This window comes from Centrocercus urophasianus, unplaced genomic scaffold, assembly GCF_019232065.1.
Source record: "Centrocercus urophasianus isolate 14NV4802_14NV808 unplaced genomic scaffold, USGS_Curo_1.0 seq_15, whole genome shotgun sequence".
NCBI classification, from domain to species: Eukaryota; Metazoa; Chordata; class Aves; order Galliformes; family Phasianidae; genus Centrocercus; species Centrocercus urophasianus.
The window spans coordinates 507,919-532,773 of NW_024884697.1; the positions used below are offsets into that span (position 1 = coordinate 507,919).

General features: G+C 38.5%; 1 protein-coding gene across 1 annotated transcript in view; it reads right to left on the minus strand.

The window, feature by feature from the left end:
- The window catches only part of LRGUK (leucine rich repeats and guanylate kinase domain containing), a 51,920-nt gene extending 28,343 nt beyond the window's left edge, over positions 1-23,577 (minus strand). Inside the window, exons 1-11 of the mRNA XM_042816070.1 lie at positions 23,404-23,577; positions 22,112-22,216; positions 21,397-21,478; positions 20,243-20,343; positions 19,691-19,772; positions 16,808-16,932; positions 13,198-13,341; positions 10,159-10,239; positions 8,628-8,714; positions 6,999-7,105; positions 3,025-3,144 (exon numbers count right to left, since the gene is read on the minus strand). Of these exons, the coding sequence (XP_042672004.1) occupies positions 3,025-3,144; positions 6,999-7,105; positions 8,628-8,714; positions 10,159-10,239; positions 13,198-13,341; positions 16,808-16,932; positions 19,691-19,772; positions 20,243-20,343; positions 21,397-21,478; positions 22,112-22,216; positions 23,404-23,577 (1,208 nt within the window). The remainder of the gene's footprint in view (positions 1-3,024; positions 3,145-6,998; positions 7,106-8,627; positions 8,715-10,158; positions 10,240-13,197; positions 13,342-16,807; positions 16,933-19,690; positions 19,773-20,242; positions 20,344-21,396; positions 21,479-22,111; positions 22,217-23,403) is intronic.
- Positions 23,578-24,855: the final 1,278 nt, after the last annotated feature.

Genomic DNA, 24,855 nt, shown 5'->3' on the forward strand with positions numbered 1-24,855 from the left:
ATGGTGTAATAAAGAAAAAACCTGTTTTCAATCACAGAAGCAGCCATGGGATAGGAAGGGGGGAAAAAAAAGGAAGAGTTCTACAAATCATTTTATTTTTAAGAAGAGAAGAAATATGAGAAATATAAAGAGGTGCAAATCATACCACTAATGCTGCATGTTTGAAAGATTAACTCATAAATACACACAAAAAAGTTTAAATGTAACATTACATTTTGGCTATAAATCCCCTCCAACCCAGGATAGCCAGAGCTGAAGCTGTCATAGCACCCTGTAATAGAGAAATGATGAAACCATTTTTTCCCAGTTATGTCAGCTTGTGAATGATATAAAGTAGAATCCTGAATACAGAAAAGGAGACCAGGAATTAGGCTGAACTGTGAGGTTAAGAAAGAGATACAAAGACCAATCTTTAAATAGTGCCCTAATATCAAGAGGAGATACAGTCCTGAAACTAGGGAGATAAGTGGGACGCAAGGCAAGAAAAGTAATTGCCTGTCACCATGTAAGGATAATGGGATAAGCCTCAGAAATGGGAACCTAACTACCAGAAAAAAAAACAAAAAAACAAACAAACAAACAAAAAAAACACTAAAACAAGACCAGTCCAAAAAGCCCCGGCTAAGTCAATGCATTTAGCAACTTTGGATTAAGCTTGGATTGATACCACCTTTGCTATTCAGTGGCTCATGTTCTTAGGAAATGATATTTTGCTAATTGTTTCTGGTTTGATTTTGCTTCTAATTTTCACATTGTTGGATAACAGGAATAAAAGCATGACATGGAATTCACGCTGACAGCATTTTCTCCTTAACTGCTGTTGGACTGTTTTGGAAAATATGGCAAAAAAAATCATACCATGCTAGTATACCACCTACTGGGTTCACCCACATTGCCACATTTGTGGAGAAAGTTTTAATAGGTTTTCAAGAGACAGGGAGAGGTAACTTAGAGATTAGAGCTGGAAGTGATAGAAAACCAGGAGCCACTTCATACCAAGTCAGTATTGTCTAAAATATGGGCCAAGGACTCAACTCTTGTTTTTCTAGCCTGAGATTTGCCCAGAGCATTGCTATTCCGAGTCATTAATTTTCTTTCTTTTCTTTTCACATCAGGAAGCAATGGCAAATGAGAACAACGTGCTACACATGGAGTCTGTAAAATAGCACTTCAAAGGCTTGATTTTTTCTTAAGATACTATGAACGCATCCAGCTTTAAAGGTCAATCCTGAGCACAAGCCAGATGGTTTGAGGGTCTAATTTCACTTTATTTTTTGAAACACTTTTAAACATTACAACCCTTTTTAATTGCAAAGCCATGTTTACATTCAAACTGCTAGAGTATCTTGCATGAAATACATTTTTAATGAGTGGAATGTTTGAAATTTAAAAGAGTAAGCCATAAAATTGCTTAAATCTCCACTGAATAATTAAAATACAACTTTGCTTTATGGTTGCAATTATCTGCTCTGTTAAGATTCTGTCTCTATTCCCCTTCCCCCCCCCCCCTCCCCCCTTGTGCATAAAACTTTTAGGAAATAAAATAGTATAAACAGTATAAAAACAATGCTCCTGAAAAAAAAAACAAAGCAAAACAAAACTCAACACACAGTGCTTAGAAAATTTCAATTGACATTCAATTAGTCTGTAATTTCCCATCTCATCTTTCAAGACACAGCAGTTTGTTTTTTTTTTTAAGGTAAAGAAAATACATTTTTCCAATTGCATAACCCTCTCAGGTCTTTTCTTAAAATGTCCTTTTGATTCGCCCATTTATAGCCATGTGTTGGATTGGGTCATTAATCTGAGAACAGTGCAGGAATGGAAGCTTCTTCACTGTGGAATATTGTGGTAGCCAAGAAAGGTATATCAGATATTGAGAGATGTGGTTTAGTGGGCATGGTGGTGATGGCTGGACTGGATGACCTGTTTTTCAACCTCGATGATTTTATGTTATTACAACAACATGCAGATTGTGGTTCCATGATGTTGTGAAACTGAGAAATATTTCTCAAATATTCACATGCCCATGGTCCATTTCTTACAAATTATGCTCAGTATGACAGCATGAATATGGATCCAAGATATTGTGGCAAATACCATATGTACGAAACTATGGCCAAGGTATGGTTAAAAAAATTAACAGATAAAATTGTGGGATTATAAAAACAACAAACAATTGAGGAAGAGTGACAAAATAGAGGAGAGATGGTATAAGAGGCATACAGGGATTCAGATCAGTGCCATATAGAGCACAGATCTATAAGAGGATCTCTGGAAATTAGCTACCATGAATAATGAGGTGAGTAGACAAAAGGAACAGCTTGTACCACCTAGTTTTAGGTCCCAGACAGCGATGATTTGACTTAGCCACAATTCCTATCCATGGGCACTGAGGAAAGGTATGTGATTCACAAAAGCTGAATCCCCTCTGGAAAGAGCAGGTTTCTCTCCACTAAATACACAGGGAGCCCAAGGCAGAAAGGTTCCTAATTCAAGCCTTTCAGAGTGGGAGAATTACTCCTCCCAGCAGGTGGTGAAGGCTGAAAAGTGCCATTTACTTTGATAGCACTACTTGCAAGATAATAAACTGGTCCAGCAATTGCACTTGCTTCTTGCCTAGCTTCTGGATGCAGCGTGCACATGCATGCTAATGTGTTTACATGCAGGTACGTTATAAAAATTTAAGAGAAATGGATACATATCTAAACAGATGTTTAGACTGAAGGGCATGTGTGAGAGTAGATAGAACAGATCAATAAACAGAGCATAAATGACACTTTTTTGTTTGCTTCCTTGCCATTCACCTTTGAAAAGAACAAGACAATTTTAAATGGCATTTCTTTTAAAGAAAGTATCTGATGACTTCAGGCAATTAAGCACTACAAAGAGATAAAATGCACAGCTACTAACATTTATTGGTTGTATTTAACTTTTAACTTCTTTGGGGAAAAAAAAACCAAACAATAAAAAACCCCAGCAATTTGATCTCTGTGTTCTTTTAACCTCAAGGAGTGAACTTACCCATATCTGAAGAAATTATTGAACTGTCTGCAGATCCTATGAGCAAGCTCTCTCTTCCCACAGGCGAGAGGGCCAACCAATACCAGCATGGGGTAGGGAGCATCGAGACTAGGGAGAGTGCTACAAGAAAGGAAAACAAGGAGGCATTAGGTTAGTTGGAAATAAAGTCTTCACAACATTGCATAAAGCTTCTGCAGAGACTTCATCATCATTTCCACTAATTTCCTCTATCAATCACAATATTCACATTGTTCACAGCATAGATTAAGATGAGGAAAAGCATGTGCTCAATTTGACACACTCTAAACATAAAAACAGAACAGAATGCTACAATAAAGACCCCTGGGTCTCTTTTGCTGAGGGTATAATATTATGTGTACAATATCTTCTCTGATTTACAGTCTTTTTGAAGTTGCCTCTGCAGTTATGGCATTGCTGGGTTTTGTTAAGAGTTTTCCAATTCTATTGCAGGGATGGTAATATTTTAATGATCGGGACAATAAACCTGGAGTGAACCCCAACTCAGTCCTACAAATCTTTATGTGCTCCTGCATATATTCTTGCTAACCTTGCCAGATGAAGGTAGTAATTTGTGAAGAGCTCTTCAGTTCAGTACAATGAGAGCCACTAAGAAACTTAAACTCCACTGAACACAAATAACACTACAATGAAAGAAATCAAATCGTTGCAAAAACACAAAGCCTTCACTTTGGCTCCATTTTCTCCATGCTGTGCAGACGGTTTGATTCTTGAATTTCCTCTTCCAGCTTTAAATACAGGAATAGGGGGGTTGGACTCGATGATCTCTGGAGGTCCCTTCCAACCCCTACAATTCTGTGATTCTGTGATTCTGTGATTAATATGTGGTATTTCTGCATTTCTGAAAGTCCAGCAATTTAGGGATATAAAAATAGAATTCAACTTTAAACTCTCACTTCTTACTCTCACTTGGGCTGTAAGATCATGCCACTTGATGACATGTCAAAAATAGCTGAAATGATTTCAGAAACACACGTTTTTAACTAATGAATAGCTTTAAAACAACTTCAATTTTAAAGGAAGAAAACCACCTCTGTGCACTAGGATTACATTTAATGTGATTTACAGCAGGTGAGCATAAATTCCTGAAAACAGATTCCTTTCTTTTAACTCTTCCCTTGCACAGGACAAGATCCACAAGAAGTAATGATGGCCATCAAACACAAGCATGGGGAGAACTAAATATAAATAAATAAATAAATGAAATCACAGTAATAGCTTTACCTCTATTTAGGTTCAACAAAACAACTCCATCTTCTACCAGATTATACGGATGTAATGGGACCGAATGTTTGAGAAGCACTGAGATAATAATGTAATTCAGTCTCCTAGTTCTCCAGTGAGGTAGATAAATACTACCCTCACAGAAGACATAGAACACACACAACTAATAAATTGGCTGGCTTGAGGCTGTATATATGTGGGGTTACTAAATTGTAAAATGAAGTAAGACCCTGGTCCAGTGCTCCATTTACTGGACTAATTTCAAGCAAGAGGGCAGCAGCACCATTTGGAGACCTAAGGTTGTTTTGGTTTTGTATATAAATGTACTGTGACATTTACAAAAATTAGACAACATTGACACAATAAGCTTATTAGCAGAATCATAGAATGATTTTGAGTTGGAATGGATCTTTAAAGGTCATGTAGCCCAACTTCCCTGCAAGGAACAGGGACACCTACAGCAAGATCAGGGCCTATTTACTTGGGATTGTCACTCTCTCTAAATAAATTCCCATTACTAGAACAGAGAACATATCTTCACATTCCTTGGCTTTATTGTTTCCACAGTACTATCTCTCATTACATCACCACTTACCTATTTTCAGAAGTTCTGGTTTTGCTAAAATGTAAAAGCAGGATCTGGTAAGGAGTTCTTGGTTTATTTAATGTTCGTCTTTCAACTTCCTTTAGTGAGTAGAGCAATACACTGCTGTGAACAATTAATAGATTTCAAGGCCAGAAGGGACTCATGATCATCTAGCCAGATCCACTTCATCATACTGGCTCCCCAAGTCAGTTCTTGTTTCAAGCCTGACGCTGAGGGTTCTGTCAGAGCATATTTTAATTAAAACGTTCCAGTTGTGGAGATTTCTTGGTACCCATGGTAAATTGTTCCAGTGGTTAATTACATTCATTGTTTAAAATAATCCTGCCCTCTTTTTTCTCTGAATAAATTTATCCTCAAAAGCCAGATAGTAAGTCTCATCATGTGCTTGCCCAATAGACTGAAGAGCCCTCTGTTATTAAATTTCCACTCCCCCCACAGCAGTTATAACTATGTCAAGCCACCTTTTTAAATGTCACATGCATTTAGAGTCAGGGAAAAAATACACATAACATTGTTCAGTGGTCTGTTACTATGTAATTAAAGATAGCATCAGGAGGCACACAGAGAGGGAATGGCATAAGTAACTTATGCTAATATTTTCTGACTGGAGTAAGTAACAGTATAACCTTTTCCTTTGATTTCAGGCTTTATTTTTAATAGAAATATTACTAAAACCAGAATTAATTATAAACTCATCTAACAAGATCGATGCAAATGAACTACACAAACCTTGTTCCAGTAAGCAGTTTATAGCGTGGAAGACAGCAACGTATCATCATTAGGAAGATTTCATTAATGACTGTGTTGTGTATTTTCCAGCTGAGCATAGGCAAACACTCGAAGCTTAAGATTCGACTCGAAGACTCGAAGATTTAACTTAAATAGTTAAATCATTAACTATTTTGGTCAGTACCATAAATATTGCTTTGCTTGTTTATATGTTTGTGTACACGATGCCTCTGACAGAGTTGTTCCTTTCTAGCAATGAAGACACACATGCACAATCCAATAAACAAATATTTAAATAAGGCCTATGTCTGCATTGGAAGAAATCCATGCCTTTAGGTAAAACTACTCTTTTTGGTTTGGTTGCTTGGCTTTTCTGTTTTTTTTTTTAATAGGCTGATACAAATTCTCAGAGCTATCATCACCACAGGGATAGTTCCTATCTGTCATCATCAAGCCCAGAAATAAAACCAGCTTTGCAATACAGACATCTAAAAATGTAAATTAAGTCACTGAATCATGGATCTTGAATCACGTTACTTAGCTATGAATTAAGATGCCCATAATGATGCTAAGACAGGATGTTGGGCACAAACTGATTTCAACACCCACTGTAGCTGATAAAATAACAAACCACTTATATGTCATTGTATCCTCCATCAGCGTACGTCAAAGCACTTTCCAAACTTATCAAGCAACTATCATAATTCGTCTACAGAACAGCAAAGTATGCTGATTTCCATTTTCTAAATGAGAAATAAGACAGAATGAAGTCACCTGGCATGACAATGGCAATGTCAGAAAAAGAACATTGATTTGCTTCTCCCTTCTGTTCTTTAAATGGCAGACAGCATCATCTCCTCCCACAGGCACAAGTTGGACTTCCTTAAGTACAAACTTGAAAATTTTGCCTTATGAATATAGAAACGTGTCCCAGAGCCACAAAACAAAGCCATTCTGTTCACGCCGGCACGCCAGTAGCGTGAAGAGGAATAAGCAGAACAGGAAGAAATGTTTTACAGCTCTCTTCTCCCTCTAGAGACTTTCAAATTGCCTTTTAGAAATAGAATTTTACATCTCTCATTTATGGTGCAAATGGCCATCTGTTTCAACAGATTGTTTAAAAGAAATGGAGTTGTGGACAATCTGTCTCCGACTTCAGAGGTGAATGACTAACTTCATTTCATAATCCATTTCAACCAAACAAGATCTGCCTAATTTGCAGACTGCTAACAGAATGCGATGGAACATGTCCTCTTCATTAGATTAATTTAAAGGTGGGAGAGGGACGGAAAAATGTCCCTCTAAATATGCCAACATATTCTGCTTTACATGAGTGCCACCCTCAGGAGCAGATGTGAAGTGGAGGTAAGCTTACCTGTCAAAGATTCGCTGGGGCTGCAGCATGCTATACATAAGCTGAGTCATATGATCTTTAGCAGCAACAACTTCTGGAGGAGGATCATATTGATTCACAGCACCAACCTGTCTCCAGAGTTTAAGGACAAAAGAAAGAAGAAGGGCAGTGATGTAATTGTTTCCAACTGCAATACGTTTCTAAGATCACTATGAATAATGAGGGCTTTGTACTTTTGATGGTCAGTCCTTGCATTTGGCTTGTCTACACTCTGCTACATAAATGTTTTTGGGAGATTTAAACACTGTCTGATAGATGGATGGAAGGTAGCCAGAAGTAGCTCACCATCGTTAATATATTCAACCTTTTACTGGAAAGAAAACAGGATGCTACATAAGACACAAGGTAATTCTGCTTAGGTTTTAATTATCCATTAATTTGCATCCTTTCAGTGCTGGTGGAAGATGCCAAATTAAAATCCTTGGGGACTGAAGCCATTCATTTATTTGTTAGAAGAGAAACAGAATGGGTATTAACAAAGTAAGCAAACTGCAATTTTCTCCTGACAAAGCACTTCTGCCTTTCCTGGGAGGAAGAGCATTGAAACTACAAGGATTCTCCCTATTTATTCTATTGAAGGTACTGACCTCTAATGGGCTGTATTTATTTTATTTTACTTTTTTTGTTATTAATGCTTGCCTCTCCTACAATAACCTGAGGAAAGGATTTTTGAAGTAACTTCAACCACACAAAAGTTGTGTGCTAGTCTCAATCAGTCATCTAGGCTTACTCTTACAGTCCATAAAGAAAGAAAGATTTCTTGAATACACGTGTGTGGAAGGAAAGCAGATTGTCACATGAGACAAAGAATAAGATCAACATCTCTGGTATCATCCATTCATACTCATGATAGCAAGAGGCTGGCATTAAACAAGAGCCTTGATCCCTGATGTTTATGCAGCTGAAGTTAGGAATGACAAATTTCCTGCAAGGATCCTTTATACGTTTTTTTTTAAGAATGCTTCCCTTAAATCCAACACCAATATGCAAATATTAACCCTAGCAGTTCTAGATATGGCAGCACTAGAAGAAAAGTTTACAATAGAAAGTTACTGTAAGCAGTCTGAGGATTTAACTAAAGGAGGAAGATTTTACAGAGAAAATTGTATTGAGTAGACCTGGAAACAAATATCATTATAACATCCAGAATACATTATAAAAGAACACATTATAACCACAGCTGCTAAGTAAATACTCTGCCCAGAATGCTCCATCCCTGGAGGTGTTCAAGGCCAGGTTGGATGGGGTCCTGGGCAGCCTGGTCTAGTATTAGATATGGAGGTTGATGGCCCTGCCTGCGCTGGGGAGGTTGGAGCTTCATGATCCTAAGGGTCCCTTTCAACCCAAGCCATTTCATGATGGCTTTTAGCTAAGTTTTGCATTTTCACTTACATGCAAGTGCTCCATATCTGGATTTAGAAGCAGAAGTCTCTGAATTTGTAGTCTGAAATATGGGACACCTATCACACTCAAATGACAAAAATCCTGTATTTGCATGCACAGTTGTTCAAGTTTTTTGTTTGTTTGTTTGCTTGTTTTTGTATTTGCATTCTTTACTTAGAAAAAAATCAGAATGATACACTTACATACCTTTTCTTCCACTGAAATATTCTTGAGATCCAGTTCTGTTAGTTGTTGCAACATGAAAATCACCAAGAGCCAATAATCTGTTTGTTCCTGAAGGAAAAAAGAACCTAGATTCATCAATCTAATATTTAATATCTCTCAGCTGAAATTAAATTGGTTTTAATACAGTGTGATATAAGAAGACTGCTGGAGAACCAAAAGCATTATCTATTCTGGAACTACATGATCATCTATGTCTAATACTTCCAACCTTAGAAGGACTGCAGGAACTTTAGAAGAGAACTTGCATTATATAAGCATTTATAACAATGAATTTAAGTCTGGGACAATAAAAATGAATAATTAAAATTCAAATAAAAAGTTGACACCAATAACCAAAACTCAAATGGCTGTCTTAAGGTGATTGTTGTTCATGTAAGCTACTAAAACAGTAATTTAAAGGAATAAGATCAGAATCTGCTTAAGAGAAGGTCACATAAAGAGAAAAAGGTTTTCAGTACATGGAGGGACGTGGGACAGCCTATCTCAAAAGAAGAGTCAAAGCAAAGTTGAGCAGTTGAGGTGGAGAGGATGTGTTTTCAGCCATTGTTTTGGCTTAACTAGCCTACTCTACTTTCAATTGGTAATAAATGAATCTTCCCCCAGTCAAGTCTGTTTTGCCTGTGATCATGATTGGTGACTTATCTCCCTGTCCTTATTCTGAATCATGAGTGTTTTAATCTTATTTTCTCTCCATCTTGCTGAGAAGGGGAAGTGAGAGCATGGTTTGGTGAGCAACTGGAGGAGAACCAAGGTCAATTCAGCACCATCTCAAACAACCTAGAAGTCACAAAAGTCAGGAGAGAGTCATCTTGGATTACTGAGGACAAGTTACAAATGCAAAGTCAGTTTATCTGACATTTTGTGAATCATAAAATCGTTAAGGTTGAAAAAGACCTCCAAGATCAGCTAGTCCAACTGTCCACATATTACCACCATGCCCACTAAACCGCATCCCTCAGTGCCACATCTACACATTTCTTGAAAATCTGAGTAAAACAGATGTTTAATTCATTAGTTGAGGAATATTAAGGGAGCCATAAACGAGGACTGAGTAAATCCTGGATGAAAAGATGATAGAGATTCCAGAGACACATTATTTGGAAAGGGCTACTATTAAGTTCCTTTCAGCTTTTCTCATGAACAAGACAGTACCTTCAAAGCAAACAAAAGTGGGATCTTCTACAAAAAAAAAAAAAAAAAAATCATTGCATACTATGAATACAAAAGTATTAACAAATTGATCAAATTCATGGATTTATTGCGTGAATATGAAACATGATACATTTTTAGCTTTGGCTAGGAAGTTCCCAAAGAAAGGTGGGTGAACATGCTGGCAGAACAACTGCTCATCACTACTTTGTTCCTAATCTTCACTCCCTGAGATGACCTGGCTACTCTCAGAGACAGAAAAGGAATCTAAATGGAATCTAGTGTGACACAAAACAGCAGCTCTAGGTTCATATTTTTGCCTTCATTTTTACTTTCTTCTTACCTGCACAGGATTTTTCAAAAGATTTAAAGCCCTGAGGAGAGGCAGATCTTGAATATTTTCAAGTTCACTCAGCTCAGCAATCTAATTAGCAACAAAAACAGAACATAAATTAGCAGCAACAGAGTCAATGATAACTATGGGGAAAAAAAAGCTTTTCATTCCTGTTCCTAAAATCTGGAAATAAAGAAGTCATTATACTCACAAACTGGGTATACATGTTAACTGCATTCAATAAGGCATTTTCAGCCACAAAAGGCAGACAACTTGGATGTTAGCTGGAGAAGCAATATAACACAGTAATTTCGAACCACCTGCGTTTTTCCCGTTCTTTCAAACGTCAAGCCATAACACATTTAACTTTTATGTGGCTGATGTGCTTAAGTGAGGCAATTCTGCAGTTATATTTGTGCTTCATGACTAGCGAAAATAATTCCTTCTAAGGAGATTTTCTTTTCACTGAAGCTCAAGTTAGAACACCCTATCTAACTTGCAGCACTTAACTGAAAAGCATCAGCATACTTATTCTTACCTCTATTTATGTCCAGAGGGTAATGCATCCCACTTAACGTCTCATCTGTTCACAAAGAAAACCTTGGTTGGCTGCACTCAGCCATATCCATTAAGCTTTAGAAGTTACGTGGGACTGACCAAAGCTTGTGTGCCCAAAGTGAAGTCACGCCAGTGGCACTCAGTGAACACTTGTAAGGCTATCAGTTAAAACAAAGTGGGTAAAAAGGAATTCCTTCTGACTCATTTTAACCATCTGTAAATTAATTAGCCCAGATCAGCCACTTAACAATTTCACTTTATAATCAGTGGAAAAAGACAGGTTCAGAGGACATGACCCATGCAAGGCTGGGATGAATGGAATTCTAAAGAAACTAATTTTCCTTTAAATGCTGGAAGACTGAACCATCCCCATGTGTTAGTTAGCTTATGTGAGGTTCCTAAAAATACAAATCTCAACCACACTCAATTTAATATTCCTTCTGAGATAACAAGCCCCCTGCAGAACAATTTTGACTAGGTTGTCATTTGAGTGGATTTCCCAGATAAGTCATAGAAAACCAACAGTCCATAACTGAAAACCCCTAAATATGTACAGGTTATATATGGGTTATACACGGGGCACTCAGCACAAGAAAGACAGGGAGCTCTCAGAATGGTCCAGAGGAGGGCCACTAAGATGATCAGAGAGCTGGAGCACCTCTCCTAAGAAAAAAGGTTGAGGGAACTGGGCTTGTTTGACTTAGAGAAGAGAAGGCTCCAAGAAAGTCGCATAGTGGCCTTCCAATACTGGAGGGGAGCACATAAACAGGAGGTGGAACAACTGTTTATGAAGGTGAATAATGATAGAACAAGGGGGAATGATCTTAAACTGAGACAGGGAAGGTTTAAGTTAGATATTAGGAGGAAGTTTTTCACATAGACGGAGGTGACACACTGGAACATGTTGCCCAGGGAGGCTGTGGATGCCCCATCCCTGCAGGCATTCAAGGCCAGGCTGGATGTGGCTCTGGGCAGCCTGGTCTGGTCGATGATGACCCTGTGCACAGCAGGGGGGTTGAAACTCAATGATCATTGTGGTCCTTTTCAACCCAGGCCATTCTGTGATTCTATATATAGATAATGATATACGTGAGAGCTATATGCTGCAGATAAACCTACTGTCCTCATTGGCCAACTGACAGCATGTGGGAATACTCCAGAGAGATAATTCCACCTTGTGGATGCAGAAGTGAAATAAAACATTGAGAGTTCTGTCCTATGTCTGCTGACTGGCCCTACAGATCTGCAGAATATCATGTCCACCCAGCTCTCCAGAGACACCAAGCAGCTGGCATCCTACTCTCACCACAGATGCAGGCAGACCAATGTAACTTTACCTTGGAACAGTGAGTTCCAGTGAGAACCCTTAACGCAGCTTTTTTAGACAGATAAAACTTGAGGCTAAAGCAACTGTGCCAATATTCTCTTTACATTATTCTGCAGAAAGAAATGTTCAAAAATGGTGACTCATTAAACAGCTTCAACAACATCATTAACAGAGGTAGGTTTTGATGAGGCAAAATTAATAGTTCCTACGTGCCGTAAAGAACAGTAGAATCTATATGAGGCAATGGAAGTGGTGTTATTAATACTAATAACAGCTACACCATTAGATAGTTTCCTGTCTTGTGTAATTTCAAACACTGATGCACCTTGAAATGTCAACCTGAACACATCATGAGAAAAAGAATTCATAGTGTACTGTATTCCTCTTCTCTTATAAATGTATCTTGCGTGGGGAAAAATTACAGAAAATGTTCAGTTCCTGGTTTATACTGTTATTTCTCATTTTCTTCTTCTTTTTTTTTTTTTTTCTCCACATGCAGATCTATCTTTGATGTCAGAATGATTCATGAATTGACAGTCTTTTCAGCTAGAGACTCCAGGAACTCAACATCAAAAGGATTAGGTATACGTCGCCTGGGTTTCAAAATTCAAATACAAATGAGTTGGATTGTATCATCGTACTCCCTGTGAAAATCTTGCTGCAGAACAAAACACAATTTATAGCAGAGTACACGCAGTTCTGCCTTACAGAAACATACCATTTGAGAGCTCAGAAGAATCTGTGGTCATAAAATCGGGCTGAGAGATATTAGCAAACCCTCCTGACAGTAGGAAAGCTGTGATGTAAGTAAAGATCCTCAAGAATAATCAAACTGGAAAAAACCCACCAATACTCACCTCTATCATATCTACACAAGGGAACTGTGTTAGGCCTTTATGTACACGAGCACTAAATACAACAGAAGTGATCCTTACATAACAATAAACCTGGACATGTCAAATAAAGCCTGAGGAATATACTACTAATCAACATGTGAAACAATACTGGATCAAAACATCAAAGGAAAAATGGCATCTTATCTAATATTCCTTTCTTGGAGTATTGTAAGATTCACTGTTTGACGTTTCTAGGGATTGGATTTAAGGAGAAACAAAAAAGGATGCATTCTCAGAACAAGTTGAGATCAATATTAAATATGTTACCTTGTTATCCTCTAGATTGATCACCTCTAGTAAATCATGTCCCTCCAAGCCTTCTAGAGTAGCTATTTTATTGCTAGAAAGGTCCAGCTTCCATAGAGTTTTCAATCTATCCAAGCCGGTTATCTTCTCAAGCAGGTTAGAGCTCTAAGGATACAGGAAAACATATGAAGTCTGATGAAGTTCTACAGATGGGAAACAACATCTCTGAGGAAGAGCAGCGTTCACTTTATTATTGAGAATCCTATTACAAACAGGCCTTTTATGCATTGGCCCCAACATGAGATGACATACTGCAGCTCTCCATACTCCTCAAGGAGAAAAGAATTACCTTCTGATTAACTTATCTTCTGCTCACCTTGAATAACAGCAAGTGACAACAGCAGTATAAAAAGAGCTCTAGCATTCTTTTCGAGATTATACTGCCTAGAGAATACACTTGCCACCATCAAACTCAAATTTAGAAAATAGATATACACATAAAAATATAGAATACATACAATATACATACATACAATTTCCCTCTATAATTGTGGTTATGTTTACATTTATGATTAGAGAATAAATAATGAAAATACTAAGGTAGAACAAAGCAGTACTGCCTTCTTTGGGCTACAGGCAATCTATAAAATCTCTTTGGGATACATAAGTTCATTAATATGTACAAAGTGAAGACAGACTATTTGCTGTCAGTGACAGCATGCCCTGAAATGTTCCAATAAAAACCCCTACCTACCTCTACTGTAAATTCACCTGGACAGGAAATTACCCAAGCTTCTGGGAACTCAAGCAATTATCATTGTTTTACATTGCTTCCAAACAAGTTACAAGATAGAAAACTATATTAATCACGGGACACCAGATGGCTTCATTTGTCTGGACCCCACAAATCATACACTCATTCCTGCTAAACTCTAAACAGATACAACATGCAGGATTCTCCACTCATCTCTGTCTCAGTGGCTACATGTACCCAGATGGCCTCTCAACATGATTCTCTCCCTATAACCTTGCAAGTTATATTTTTCCATCAGCATCACCTTGTGCTTAAACCTTAGAAGCCTCATATTCTATTTATAAATATTTAGGAACTGTTGAAATAAATAAGCCAGCTGACTCTAATGTTAATCCAGTTGTCTGTCCTTGACATTTTTCCTGACTTTTAAATCTTTAATTAGGTTATTAATAGCATGGAAGCACTCTCTTCCTGTATGCTGTTAGACCTCCTTAATAAGATAAAGCTCAGAGTTCTAGTTGCAAAATGCTATGCAAGAGGTACACGTAGAATTCTGTGAACAAAAGAGATTTTTGTAGAGGTCCTTTCTTGCTAAGCATAAAATTCCTAAGAGTCCAGTTCATTAGAGTTGCACTTGTTATTTTTTGCAAGCTTAAGCAGAACAGAGGCTTTTTTGCAATAGTAAGGCAGTATTTACAGTTTCTGAAGTCTTTCTTCCTAACTTCAGACCTTTACTACTCTTTCAACCTGAAAGCTCAGTGGAAAATAGAAAGCGAATCTGAATCAGTGGGTAGAAAGGGGGAAAAAAAAAGAGGAACTGCATCTTGTTCTAATTAGCAAAAGAAAACGCTACGTTAAAATCTGTCTATTTACATAATTTTCACAACTATCTACTTTGCTAATTAAAAAAGAGAAGCAGTTGGATAAATAATCGTATCAGCATGTAAGAACCCAAACTGAAGAACGTGTTCATATTAATAAGCCTCAGCTCTTAACACGATCTCCAAAGCATTTTACAGGGCAGATAACCATTACTAACAGAATTATTATTAGGCCTTTTAACAGACAAGGAAATCAAGGTACACAGTGGCTAAGCAATTTAGTGGAGATGAGTTAGAGAGAAGATTTTCCTGTCAGCTTAGATTTTTGTATTCCTATAGTTCATTTCAAAACTTCTAGACAAGATTTTGCCAATCTTTTCCACTAAAAATTAGAAAAAAATAGTATTATTGCCACTGGAGGCATTAGATAGAAATATAAATCCATTAAAAATATACTGCTGAATGACTTTTGAATATATTATTCAAAATATACAACTGCCCACTTATGAATCTGAATGCCTGTACCAAAGCAGCAAAAAGTATAAGGGACAATCAGGCAAAATGGACACAGACCTTACTTCTGCTCTTCTACTTGAATTACTACAGCACACACATTAAAAAATCTTAAAACATTTACAAGGATTGAAAAAGAATTCTATACTTGAATAAAGGATTCATTCGCTTTACCTAAAATATTTATGTAGGTGCTTAACACTAATGTAGCAGATATGAACATATTTCTATGTATAGCTTTTTCATACTCAGTTTTAAATTACTATTTTAAAGTACTATTACAAAGTAAAACCTATTAAGATGTGGATTGGCATTTTTATAGCAATTGCATTAAAAGTAGTTTTTGCTTGTACTTTGCAGCCTCTATACTGATAGCCCTCCCTACTACGCAACTTGAAATAATTTAGAAGAAATTGGTATATTTTACTGATGTGGAACTGAGGAATATTGGAATAAACACCTACCCAAGACTCAAAAAAGGGCCAAATGCATTCAAGTGTTGGCACTGACAGATAGAGATCTACAATGGGTTAGTTAATTCTCAACAATCTTTATAAACAACAGAGAGGAAGAGATGCTTCCAAGGACTGATGCATCTTGCATTAAGAGAGATGTCATCCACTGAGGATGAGGATAATGCAGTAGTTTAGATATCCATTTCTCTCCACTGATTTTTGAGGCAGCAGAGAACAAGCTCTGATGCAGTGATGTACACTGCAGAAATCTGTAACCAGATGAGATAAATCCCACTAAAAATATAAAATATGCCCTAGAAATGTTGTATTGCAAATATACCCTGGAACAGGTTGCCCAAGGAGGCTGTGGATGCCCCATCCCTGCAGGCATTCAAGGCCAGGCTGGATGTGGCTCTGGGCAGCCTGGTCTGCTGGTTGGTGACCCTGCACACAGCAGGGTGTTGAAACTGGATGATCATTGTGGTCCTTTTCAACCCGGGTCATTCTATCATTCTATGATGACTCTGTGATACCCTGATATCTTCATGCAAAATTAGCAATCTAAGACTTTCAGTCACATCACAAAATCCTTAAAGATAAATCCAAGATTCTTTAATAACTTACCACATTTGCATACTAAACTTGTTTTCTAAAAGTGAATGCAAGCTGCTCAGTCGCCCTTTTTCTCTTGTGTCTAGTTCACTGCCGTCACAAACACAGCTTTGAGGAAATGTATCTCTGAAGATAACCAGTGTTAGGACAAGCAGCAATGGCTTTAAGTTATACCAAATGAGGTTCAGTTGGATATTAGGAAAAAATTCTCAAAAAGAGTGGTAAAGTATTGGAATGGGCTGCCCAGGGGGGTGGTGGAGCCATCATTTCTGGAGGTGTTCAAGAAGTGTGAAGATGTGGCACTAAAGGCCACGGTTTAGTGGACGTGGTGAGGATGGGCTGACAGTTGGAGTAATGTCTTCGAAAATTTGTTATGTAATTACTTTCACTTTTATTGTGGCCTTAATATATTGATAAAGATTGAAACAATATTGGAAAAGATTGAAACACCAAAACAATAAGAAATGCTTTCTTACCAGATTGAGTATTTTGATAGGTAAGTTCTCAAGGCCACTGATTGCAGTGAGTCTGTTGTGTGACAAACTAAGATGAGTCAGACTATGACATCTTTCCAGTCCTCTTATCTCCTCTATGTTATTAACTTGGTAAAGGATTTAGAATTCAAGGAAAATAACTGGACGCAAAAATCATAGCAATAGTTGCTGGCCACATTACTCACTGGGATTGAAGTTTGTGGTATGGGGAGCTGGATGTCAAATGCTTCATGCTAAAGAGTTTAACATCCCAGCTGCTCATGCCCATGCCTGCTCTGAAACATACTGCTTCCTTGTTTGAATGATACAACTTACTGTGGAACTGCAGAATAAGTGACTTAATTTACCCTCCTCTCCTTTTTTGTGGGTAAGTGTCCAATGTGGAACTATTTATATGAAAAACAAGTGACAGAACCAAGCAAAATAGCCAGAAGAAGCAGGACACAGAGAAATGCCCTTAGGCAATCTCAGAAGAAAACACTTCTTAATTGACTCAAGATAATGAACTCTGCCTGCAAAAACAGATGAGTTCTCTCTCTTATCAAGCAGTGGACAAGTTATCTGGATTTTTTTCTTCTAACTCTGAATGATATTGTAAATCTAAATGAAATGTAAGCTTAGACAGTGCCAACATAATCCTTTTTAATAACCATAACCTTACTCTGTTTTTCATTTTTTTTTCCTTAGCCACCATCTTATATGAGGACTTCATTATATTTTACCTCTAAGTTCTGCACTCAGGCTGAGGTAGGAAAGGAGAGAAGAAATGAGCTGGAAAGCTGAGATTTATCTTTTCAAAGGACCTCACTTGGCTGTTTCCTACACTTAGGAAAGAAACCAGAAGCATGCACAAGCACTGATAGCTGACAGATATTCATTGATGCAAATACAGCATGGGACTGCTCCCCTTTCAACCAAGGAGGAAAAGCTTTAGTGAGCAAAGAATTAAGGTCGATATGAAGGAGATCAACAAATCATTCACTGCCAGTAAACACAAGCACCAGCCTGTTTCGAGACAAACAGGTTTAAGCCATAAGCATCAATATGAGGCAGCAAATTGCTCAGCTCTAAGAACTAATATAATCAGTTTTCTAGCAGCCCACTAGAATGCCTTGTCAGCTATTATCGTCCAAGCTGTCTCCTCTCTGGTTTGGGCAGCTTCCTCCTTGAAAACTCATTTATACTCCTGTCAGGTGTGCTTCTATGTGCACCTGTCAGAAAGAAAGTTACAATGACCTTACCATCTGCATTAGAATTCTTTAAATATGGTAAGAAATGCTTAGTTGCTGTCAAAAAGGAAATGCACGCCAAACATTTCCACGACTGCACGATATTATTAATATTTTTTTTCCATTTATGATTACAAAGAACAGCTTGTTTTGTCTGCCATGTCTTCCGTGAGGAATGCCTGACGTGGGTTAGGAACAGTGTCACTTTACTGTTCTAAATTCTGTCCTCATTTGCCTCTGTTTCTGAGAGTCCCATTATAATCGCACACATGAAACAGCTTTCATTTCCATTACATTGGCATCAGTGCAAATGAAGAAACTGAAGACAGCATGCTGTAGCATTCCAACCAAATGAAGAAATACTGATTCAGATCCATAATATAAAAATCTGTTCTTTTTCCATTTTCATTTTTGTCATACGTATAAATTTTTTTGCACTATGATGGAAAATTAGAATTGCAAAGGAATAGCATCTCCATGCCATTTTCTGACAAGAATTATGTCACCTGCACACCTTGTAAAACGTGTGAGTAAGGTAACCTGGAAACCCTGCAAATGCTTTATCTGTTCCTACATTAAAAAGACATTGTATTAATACTGTTAGGTAATGGGCTACTTTAAGGACAAGAGACAGAGAAAAAAAAGACAAAACTGCAACGGCCTGCTGACTTCTCCTTTTCAGAGAGCAGAACATCAAGATGCAACTTATGAAGCAAAGAGGAAAGGGTTGCAAGGCTTCAGGAAGCAATTGTAGATGAGGCTACACGTCACTGTGAAGCTCCAGAAGAGTTTTCAGAGAAGCATGTATAATCTATACAGAACTCAGAGCACTGTGAACAACCTTAGAAAAGTAAGCAATCAAGAAATTCTATCTGCAGATTCACACTTCCCTGATTTCTGCCACAATAGTGTTTTTAGTCATGTGAAATAGGAACCAGTGACACTGTAGCACATGTGGTTTCCCTGTCTCTGGAAGTGTTCAAGGCCAGACTGGATGGTCTGGTATTAAATGTGGAGGTTGGTGGTGCTGTGGCAGGGGGGCTGGAGATTCCTGATCCTCGAGGTCCCTTCCAACCCTGGCCATTCTGTGATTGTGTGTAGCAAAATAGTCTGCCTCTGTGTGTGTATGCAATGGTATACTCCAGGAAATTTCCTCTCACTTAAAGATTCCCTTCACTAGCACTAAACAACCTTGCTCTCCATAGAGCCTCTGTAGGCCCTCAGTAATAGTAGCTAAGTCTAAGATTAAATAACACACGACTTGTTCACTTAAGGGATCTTAGTGTTCCAGGCTGATTTCCTATTAACTTCTCTTATTTTAAAACAGTGGGGTTATTTATTAGCTCTGCTATGTGAAGGCAGTGTGACATGTCACATTTTCAGTTTAACATGACGCAATGTTGAAGATTTTCTGTGTTCCTCTGGCAGGCTAGCTTTACATACATCTACAAACAGCTTTAACTCATTAAACTCAGTAAATTCAGATCAGTATCACAATCAGAATTATAATGCTTAAGCTTCCTTCTAAAGAAAAGCATGACATGAAGGAAAAAATACAAAGAACTGCTTGAAGCAAAAATTTGTTCGTAAAGCAAACAAGCAACATTTCTTCCACTCAAATCTGCATGAAGGATACAGTCCAGCAAGAGTTTAGTTAATGACTGGCATGCTGACAAATCTTGCATTTTAGGTATTTGATTGTGCGAAAAATCTACTTCCTAAAGAGAAAGGAAGACAAAATTAGTTTTCTTTTTCACCACTTATAGATGTCTTGTGAAATTAAATGGCTGTTATATTAAACTTGTGATCAATTTTACAGACATTAGAAGAACATCAACATTAGTACTGGAACCTAAGCAGGAACGCTCATTTTTACAAAGAGGAATTCAAAACTACGTTTTTTCAAACAAACATAACATTAGAGGTCCTGCAATTATGCATACGTATTAAAAATACACCTTCCCATGGAATGCTGAGGTTCAGAAGGTGTAAGAAAATAAAAGACTGAAACGTACAATGTAAAACACCCAGAGGTTTGGAAAATATACTAAAACGTCAAAGGAAGTATCAGAGAAGAACAAGGAAAGCTGAAAAGTTGGCTTCTGCACACATCCAAATACAATGTCTAAAGTTGATTTAAAAAAACATTCTGAATTGAACCTATAAAATGCATCTATTTGCAACTTACCTTGAGATTTTTCGGTGGCTTAAAACCAAAATATGTAGTCAATTCGTTGTTGGAAGCATTCAGTTCTAGTAAATAAGGCATCTGACTGACACAAGAAAGATCTAATAACAAAACAAATGCCAAATGCTTCACATGAATGCATAGGTAAATGCAGATGTCATCATGTCAGAATGTGATAATTATGTTCAATAGCAACTGAAAATCAGCTCGTGATTACACATTCAGAAAGCAGTGTTTGAAATGCAGAAATCTGATACATTAATGCCTTGTACTAGAAAAAAAAGATGATTACTAAACATCAAAGAACAAATATTCAAATTCTACATAAAATCTCCATTAGGAAACATATTTGTCTGTGAGCCATAATATAGCTCTGTATTCTAATTCTCTTTAAAGTAACAGAGACTACCTCTGTCCTAACATTAATTACTGAAGAAAAGTATTTGAGTCATTACTGATAACTAAATAACGAGTGCTACAAAAAAGTCCACGCTCTGCTCAGACCTAGGCTTGCTTTTACTAACAGTCTGTCTGTCAAACAGAGAAGTGCCACCCTACCAAAGTGCTGCTATGACACAACTCAGCACCTCAACTGAAATGAAGTTGAAAGCAAAACTGTAATCTGCTGCTACTACAGATCATTTGTTTTCATGTTAAATTAAAAAGATGAGATGGGGGGTACAAGGCAGAGGAAAGGAGCGGAAAATAACAGGTTTTACTTCAGTCTCCATTAGTTATCTCTCTAAATACAGTGTGCTACTTGTTCTTTGGTCCGCAATGGAAAACCTTGAGGAAGGATAGCCCAAGGCTTGCAAAACTGTACCAGCCATAATTTTACACACTGTGACATTTGTACGTGCAAAGTCTCAACCTTAATCTTGTACTGACATGCTTGCTTGCATTTTAGTTGTGGATAATAAACTGGACAATAATCTCCATGTTCCCACTGATAAGCATATGCTGGTGCAGCACTCTGAACAGTCCATACATCATCCATGACAAGATCGAGCCATTGCCTCAGTCTGTAGAGCCAGCATAGTTATGCCATTAAAATGTAGACCAAGGTTTGTGATATTAAGCCTACACGGTACGCTGCATTTCTTATCTTAAATGATTTCACAATCCAAGAATTTACTAGTGTATTTAGTACATACCATTAATTTTATTATATGAAAGTTCCAACTTCTGTAGGTGGACGTATCTGGAGAGAATGTTAATGTTGCTCAACTCACGACCCTGGAAAAATAAAGCAAAGAGACTTTAATAACTAACTGTATAACCTCGCCTTTCTCTCTCAAGAGATGTGAAGTATCAGAAGACACTGAAGACATTCCCCAAGGTCCCTCCAGCTGGATCTCCGAACAGAACAGCAGAAAGCATGTTAGACCAGCCATTAATGGAGACAGTGTCAAAAGAATACTTTAGAGCACAATCAGGACACAGCTGCAGCTAGGAATAGTGCCACAGAAGCAAGGCTCCACGGAAGGATGCCTACAGCAAGAAATATTTAAGGCAACCATTTAAACTTTCTGTCCAGAAGACACTGAACGCAGCTTTCTTAAATGTTTAGCATGTTCTTCTGTTTCTTTCTCTAGCTGATTAAAGAATGAAGATACATTTCCACACCTGAAAAAGGAGCATGAAAAAACATTACTACTGCTGCAACTAAGTGAAAAGAACAGTCCTGATGTGGCAATTGTGAGTAGAAGCTGTGTTGTGTCTTATCAAGTGTCCCAGATATGGGAAATTGATGCGTATAGACAATTTTATTTCTTAACATTATTTTACCAGGCCAACTATTTGCTGTTACAAAGAAGAAACCTTTGAGTGGAAAAGCACTTTACAATGATGCTCTTCACTTATACTTACTGAAAGTGACAGATTAAGATAAACGTATTCAGTACCAGGTGCTGAGCGCCCCAGCTTGTGGAGACCCTCAGCCACAGTGTCTTCATCCAACATTCCTTCCAAACACTCCTATAAAACACCAGGAAGGAGGGAAAGGGAGAGGAATGGGTTTAGGGGAGATTTATGAAACAAAATTCCAATTTATAGAATCTAAGAGCTGCAACTGGGAACAGTTTAATATAAGACCTCAATCAAATGCTACTTTAAGTGCTCCATCACTTTGTTAAGGCACTACACATTAGGAAGAAGGATGAATAGAGCCCTCAAAACTAATAAATAGAAACACGTTTCATGCTAACTCCAGACATTGAAAAAGGTTCGTAGTCAATCTTTCCAAAGCTTTTTTTTTTGCTGTTGGGATTTTTTTTTTTAACTTTCTGATTTACAGGCTCAGCCTGTTTTCAGAGATGTTGAGCCATGAAACTCACATTGATTATGGATGTTAACATCTCAGCAAATCAGCATTAACATAACCCCTGTGTTGTATACCCCAATACACGCATTATTGGAGGCCCTTTACATTTGTTCAGCATGAGCAGCTAGTGCTACTCTTCAGAGAACACTCTTTGCCAAAGAGGCTACTTGACAGATGGCACTAATGAACCACTGCATAGATTTAATGAGAAAATAAGCCAATGGCTTGTGAAATTCCTACGAGCCAAGAGAAGTCACACAATGATCCCTTATCTACAGACAAGGATAAATAATGTTTCCAATGGCAATCATCTAAATCATAGCACCTATATGCTCTTATCTACAGACAAGGATAAATAATGTTTCCAGTGGCAATCATTTAAATGATTACACCTATATGTTATAGCAATGGTGACTGCAGAGATATTTTCATGACTGCTGTAGCAGTGGACACAAAAGCCCAGCCAAGAACGTAGATCCAGGAGCTTATTTAACCTCAGGGCTGGGGGTATATGCAAGAAAGGGACTTAATTTGCTAATTCATATTCCCTGGATTAATTAATCAATCTATATTTTAGCTTGTCTTTTTCTTCATAGAAGGAGAGGTAGGGAGCAATATAGAACTCTCCAGGACACAGTAGGGATGGAAGGGATCCTAACAAGAAAATGAAGCACCAAAGCATCCTTTTCTCTTGTTGGGGAAATGAAAATCACTTCCTTTTGCCCTCATTACCTCTCTACTTTTCCCCCCACAACTACCCTGAGAGATGAGGAGGGAAAAGACACTGTCCCTATAGGCACACCCCTTCCCAAAGAGCAGGGGAAGCTCTGAGCTGAACCTCTGTGGGACGCAAATCCTTGAGTTCATCCTCTTTCTCCTCCTCTTCGTCCTCTTGGTGAGGAGGGTGGAGCTGCAGGTAGGGCCCCTCAAAGTGCCCCTGGGAAAAGTCGTGCTGACGGTCAGAAGAAGGAACGGGCAGCTCTTCTCCTTGCTTCTCCTCGGTCCCCGCCATGAACTGTGAGAAATGAGCAGAGAAGCAGAGAAATCTGCGTTATCGACGCTTCGCAACCGAGCTCAGCCCTCAGCCCGTGCCGCCGCCATCTTGTTTACTCTCTCGTTGTCATGGAGACGGGAAAAGCGCCGCCTTCCCCTCTCCCCCCCATCCGCGCCATCTCGACAGCCAGCCAATCAGAAAGCGGTGGTTGGAGCGGTGCACGCTGGGAGTTGTAGTTCTCTGCGCGCGGCTCGTCCGTAGGGGACGGGCGTGCCGCAGAGCATCTTGGGAGTTGTAGTCTGCTTCAGAGGCGCTCTCCTCAGCCAACCTCCTCACCCAGCTATTTTCTTACGGTTCCAACTCCTCCGTTTGTGTTCTGACCCATGGGAAGAATACAGCTCCTTATGGTAAAACAATTTAATGTGGGAGACAATGGATTCGTGCTGATTGCAGTGGCTCTCCAACGTGGGCCATGGCAGCCAGCTGACAGTCCTGAAATTCAGCTTCTCGTTGCCACATAATTGCCTTCTCCACCTGTGTTCATTAAAGGACACCCATCTTTGATTTCAATTGTTGTTGTTTTTTTAAAAAAGAGAGAGGAAAAAAAAGGACATAAAACCTCCTTATGGACACCATCCGCTGACTTTTATCTCTGTGCTTCAGGGAAACATTATGATAACTGCAATAAAGCTACTCCAAATTGCCTTCCTTCATTATCTCGCCAGCCATAAATGTTAAAACCCTTAATGAGATTTACTCCTTTTCCATTAAGCACCGTGTGCCTCCTCCCAGAGCCCTCTGGGCACAGTGGCTGCCCTGCAATGGCTCTTCTCCAGGTAGGGCATGGCTGGGGCTGTGTTCAGAGGAGGGCAGCAAAGGCACAGGATGGAGAGCTTGTGGAAAGATGGAAAATCCTGAAGGGGAAGGCTGAGTCCTGTCAGGATACGCACAGGGAGGCTTTTAGAATCATAGGGTCATAGAATTGATTGAATTGGAAGGGACCTTGAAAGGTCAGCTAGTCCAACTCTCCTGCAATGAGCAGGGATACCTATAACTAGATCAGTGTGCTCAGAGCCTGCTCCAGTGTGATCCTCCAGGGATGGGGCATCCACCACTCCTCTGGGCAACCTCTGCCAGTGTCTCACCACCTTTATTATTTTTCTTTATATCCAGTCCAAATCTTCCCTGTTTTCATTTGAAAACATTTCCCCATGTCCTGTTACAACGGACCCTGCTAAGGAGTTGGTCCCCTTCTTTCTCCCATCCCCCCTTTAGATATTGAAAGGTCACTATCAG